At 55.6% G+C, this 3,351-nt stretch overlaps 1 protein-coding gene across 1 annotated transcript in view; it reads right to left on the bottom strand.

Moving 5' to 3' along the window:
- Positions 1-3,351, bottom strand: part of CARD11 (caspase recruitment domain family, member 11) — a 144,463-nt gene that overhangs the window by 3,540 nt on the left and 137,572 nt on the right. The window contains exons 23-24 of the mRNA XM_011976919.1: positions 2,759-2,883; positions 540-655 (exon numbers count right to left, since the gene is read on the bottom strand). Of these exons, the coding sequence (XP_011832309.1) occupies positions 540-655; positions 2,759-2,883 (241 nt within the window). The remainder of the gene's footprint in view (positions 1-539; positions 656-2,758; positions 2,884-3,351) is intronic.

Below are 3,351 nucleotides of genomic sequence, written 5' to 3'. Positions count from 1 at the left end.
CACCCCTCTGCCCCTCACCCCTCCGCCTCTCCAGCCCTCACCCCTTCTCCCCTCACCCTCACCCTTCACCCCTCCGCCCCCACCCGTCCACCTCTCATCCGTCCACCCCTACCCTCTGCCTCCCACTGCTCCACCCCTCACCCCTCCGCCCCTCACCACTTGGCCCAAACACCTGTCTCAGGGTTTGAGCACCAGCTGTTCCCCCGCTGCCCAGATTGTGTCTTCTTTCTCATCTCCTAGGCCCCCCTCACTGCCATGGATCTCGCTGACAGATCCCCCAGGCCTTCCCTGACCACCCCGGGTGATGGGCACTCTGCCCCGACCCTCCTAGCTCTTGTCCCCTGGGATGCGCCCCGTTTGTGAGTCATCATCTCGGCCACTGCCTTCGGCGTCAGCTCTGCGAGGTCAGTCCCGTACTTGGTGAGGGTTTACTAAGGGGGGTGTGTGAAGTGGGGGCACACAGGCTTCCTGTGATCCATGGAGACTTGGTGGGGTGCTAGGGACAGGAGGGGGCAGCCCCTAGGGTCTGGAAGCCCTACCTGAACCTCTTGATGTTCTTCTCACACACCCGGATGAAAAGCACGATGGGGTAGATGTTGGACTTGATCAAGTCTCTCGTGCAGCCGATCCCAGCCTCCAGCAGGCAGTGCTTGTTCTGTGGGCACAGTGGTTTCGGTCAGCAGCAGCCCGCCCACCTCTCGCTCTTGTGAAGGTGCCTGCGGCAGGGCCTGGATGCAGGGTTGGGGTCTATAGCCGGGTGGGAGCCCTGAAAGCCATTTGCCACTGATCCAGGAGATGAGACCTCCCAGGAGTCTGGACACTCCAGGACTCTGCTGACCACAGTGATGTTCATGGGCAGAGACGAGGCCTTGGCCGGGGTGAACCAGGTGGCGTGAATGAGTTTGAATGAAACACCTGCTACCAACCGGGCGTGGTGGCTCACGCCTGTAATCCCGGCACTTTGGGAGGCCAAGGTGGGCTGATCACTTGGGGTCAGGAGTTCGAGACCAGCCTGGCCAACATGGCAAAACCCTGTCTCTACTAAAAGTACAAAAATTAGCCGGGTGTGGTGGCAGGTGCCTGTAATCCCAGCTACTCGGGAGGTTGAGGCAGGAGAATCGCTTGAACCCGGAAGGTGGAGGTTGCAGTGAGTCGAGATGGTGCCACTGCATTCCAGCCTGGCTGACAGAGTGAGACACTGTCTCAAACACTCAAACACACACACACACACACCTCCCCCCAAAACACCTGCTACCCTAGCCCGCCTTCAATTAAGAGAGTAGGGAACACATGAAGGGTGAGTCAGCCAGGCTGGCAGGTCCCAGGAGTATCTGCAAGGGTTCTCAACCATGAGCTCATCATTTTGAGAAAGGACAATCTCTGCTTTGCTAAAGGCATCACTTAAAAAAAAATTTCCACCAAATGTTGGCTGGGCGTGGTGGCTCATGCCAGCAATCCTAGCACTTTGGGAGGTGGGAGGATTGCTTGATGCTAGGAGTTTGAGACCAGCCTGGGCAATATGACAAGACCCTATCTCTAAAAAAATTAGAAAAATCATTACTGGGCATGGTGGTGCATAACCATAGTCCCAGCTACTCTGAAGGCAGAGGCGGGAGAGTTGCTTGAGCCTACGAAGGCGTGGTTGCAGTAAGCTGGGATCGTGCCCTGCACTCCAGCCTGGGCAACACGGTGAGACCCAGTCTCTAAATAAATAAATAAAACATCAAACTTTGCACTGGAATAGAACATAAACACAGCATTCTAAGTGTGCAGCTCAGTGAATTTCACAAACTGAACACAGCCTGGAACTAGCACCCGGGTCTGGAAGTGGGAATGTCCCACCTTGCTCAGGGTCCCCTTGGGCCTCCTGCAGGCCACTGCTCCCCCTTCCCCGTGAGCAGGGCCATGGCCCACATTTCTAACAGCACAGATCTGCTGGACGGCTTCTTCTTTTCAGCTAAAAACAATCTCGGCTCCAACCCTGTCCGCTTACTTTCTATCCGCGCCAGCTGTCAGAATTTCCTAAAGCTGTGGCCCAGACTTTTAAAAAAAAACAAAAACACCACCATCTGCTCTTGCCATCCCCAAGGTCAGCGTCCACCACAGAGCCAGCCCCCGGCAACTGGGGGAGCCCTCCACTGGTGCAGACCGAGAGCCCGCCACGGAGCCAGCCCCCGGCCCTCCACTGACGTGGACAGAGAGCCTTTCCTTCATCCAGTGCTGGGACGAGGAAGAGCTCAATGCTTAGGTCACATTTTCTGGCTCCAAAGACTCCACATTGCACACAGACAACCTTTTCGCATGGTTGCCAACAACCCTCATGATGTCCTGTTTTCCCCTCGTCTGGTGAATACAACAACCCTCATGATGTCCTGTTTTCCCCTCGTCTGGTGAATACAATCCCTGTCACCTTCACGTTCATCCTGTCTCTCGCCCTGATGAGCTGGTTCTCTATCTCTGGCCCTTGTTATCACAACCAGACACACACCCCTAAATAATGCGAACATACACCAGCTCCAGGAAGCCATCACAAATAGAAAGCAGCTCCAAAATAAAAACTCGCGTCGGAGCCCAGGGAACAAGGGCGCAGAGAGGACGTTAACACAGGGCAGCTGCTGGGACAAGGGGAAAAGGAGAGGTCTAGCCACGGGGAGGTGAAAGCAACTCTTCATCCCACCCTTGTCCCTGGCCCAGGTGGCCTCATGAGGATCATCACGGAGGATCCCGGCCTCGTCCAACCTCCCAGCCCCCGCCTCACCTTGGCGGACACAGCTTCAATGTTGGCAGGGGCGATGCATTCGAACGTGTTGGGGTTCTTCTCTCGGGAGTAGATGATGGTCTCCGTCTTCTGCCTTCTGAGGAACTCATCTCTTGTGACTATATCTGCAGAGAGAGGGGCCAGTCCTGAGGGCAGCACCAGGTGGCCTTGGGTTGATCATCCCACCCAGGCCCTGCCTGCCACCTTCTGGGCTCTACAGAACTCGATGTCCAATCTCCTTCCAGCCATGTTTAAATGAATCTTATCTCCTTTCTACTAGACCGTGAAGCTCCTTGAGAGCAGGGCTAAGGTTAACCTTCTTCATACTCCCCATGGCAGCCCATGGAGCAGGTGCTTGGCAAATACTCACGGTTTGGCTTCTCAGCAATACCCTTCACTGGACAAAGCAGCTCAGGCACTGTGGTGCAAGGCTGATCACCAGTCTAAATAAATCTTCTGTTTCACCCACCCATCTACTGACCCCTCACCTACCCACCCATCCGTCCACCCACCCATCCACTTATCCATCCATCCATCCATCCATCCACCCACCCACCTATCTATCTATCCATCCATCCACCCACCCACCCACC

This window comes from Mandrillus leucophaeus, unplaced genomic scaffold (genome assembly GCF_000951045.1).
Source record: "Mandrillus leucophaeus isolate KB7577 unplaced genomic scaffold, Mleu.le_1.0 Scaffold171, whole genome shotgun sequence".
Taxonomy (NCBI): domain Eukaryota; kingdom Metazoa; phylum Chordata; class Mammalia; order Primates; family Cercopithecidae; genus Mandrillus; species Mandrillus leucophaeus.
This window is presented reverse-complemented; position numbering and strand designations above follow the sequence as displayed.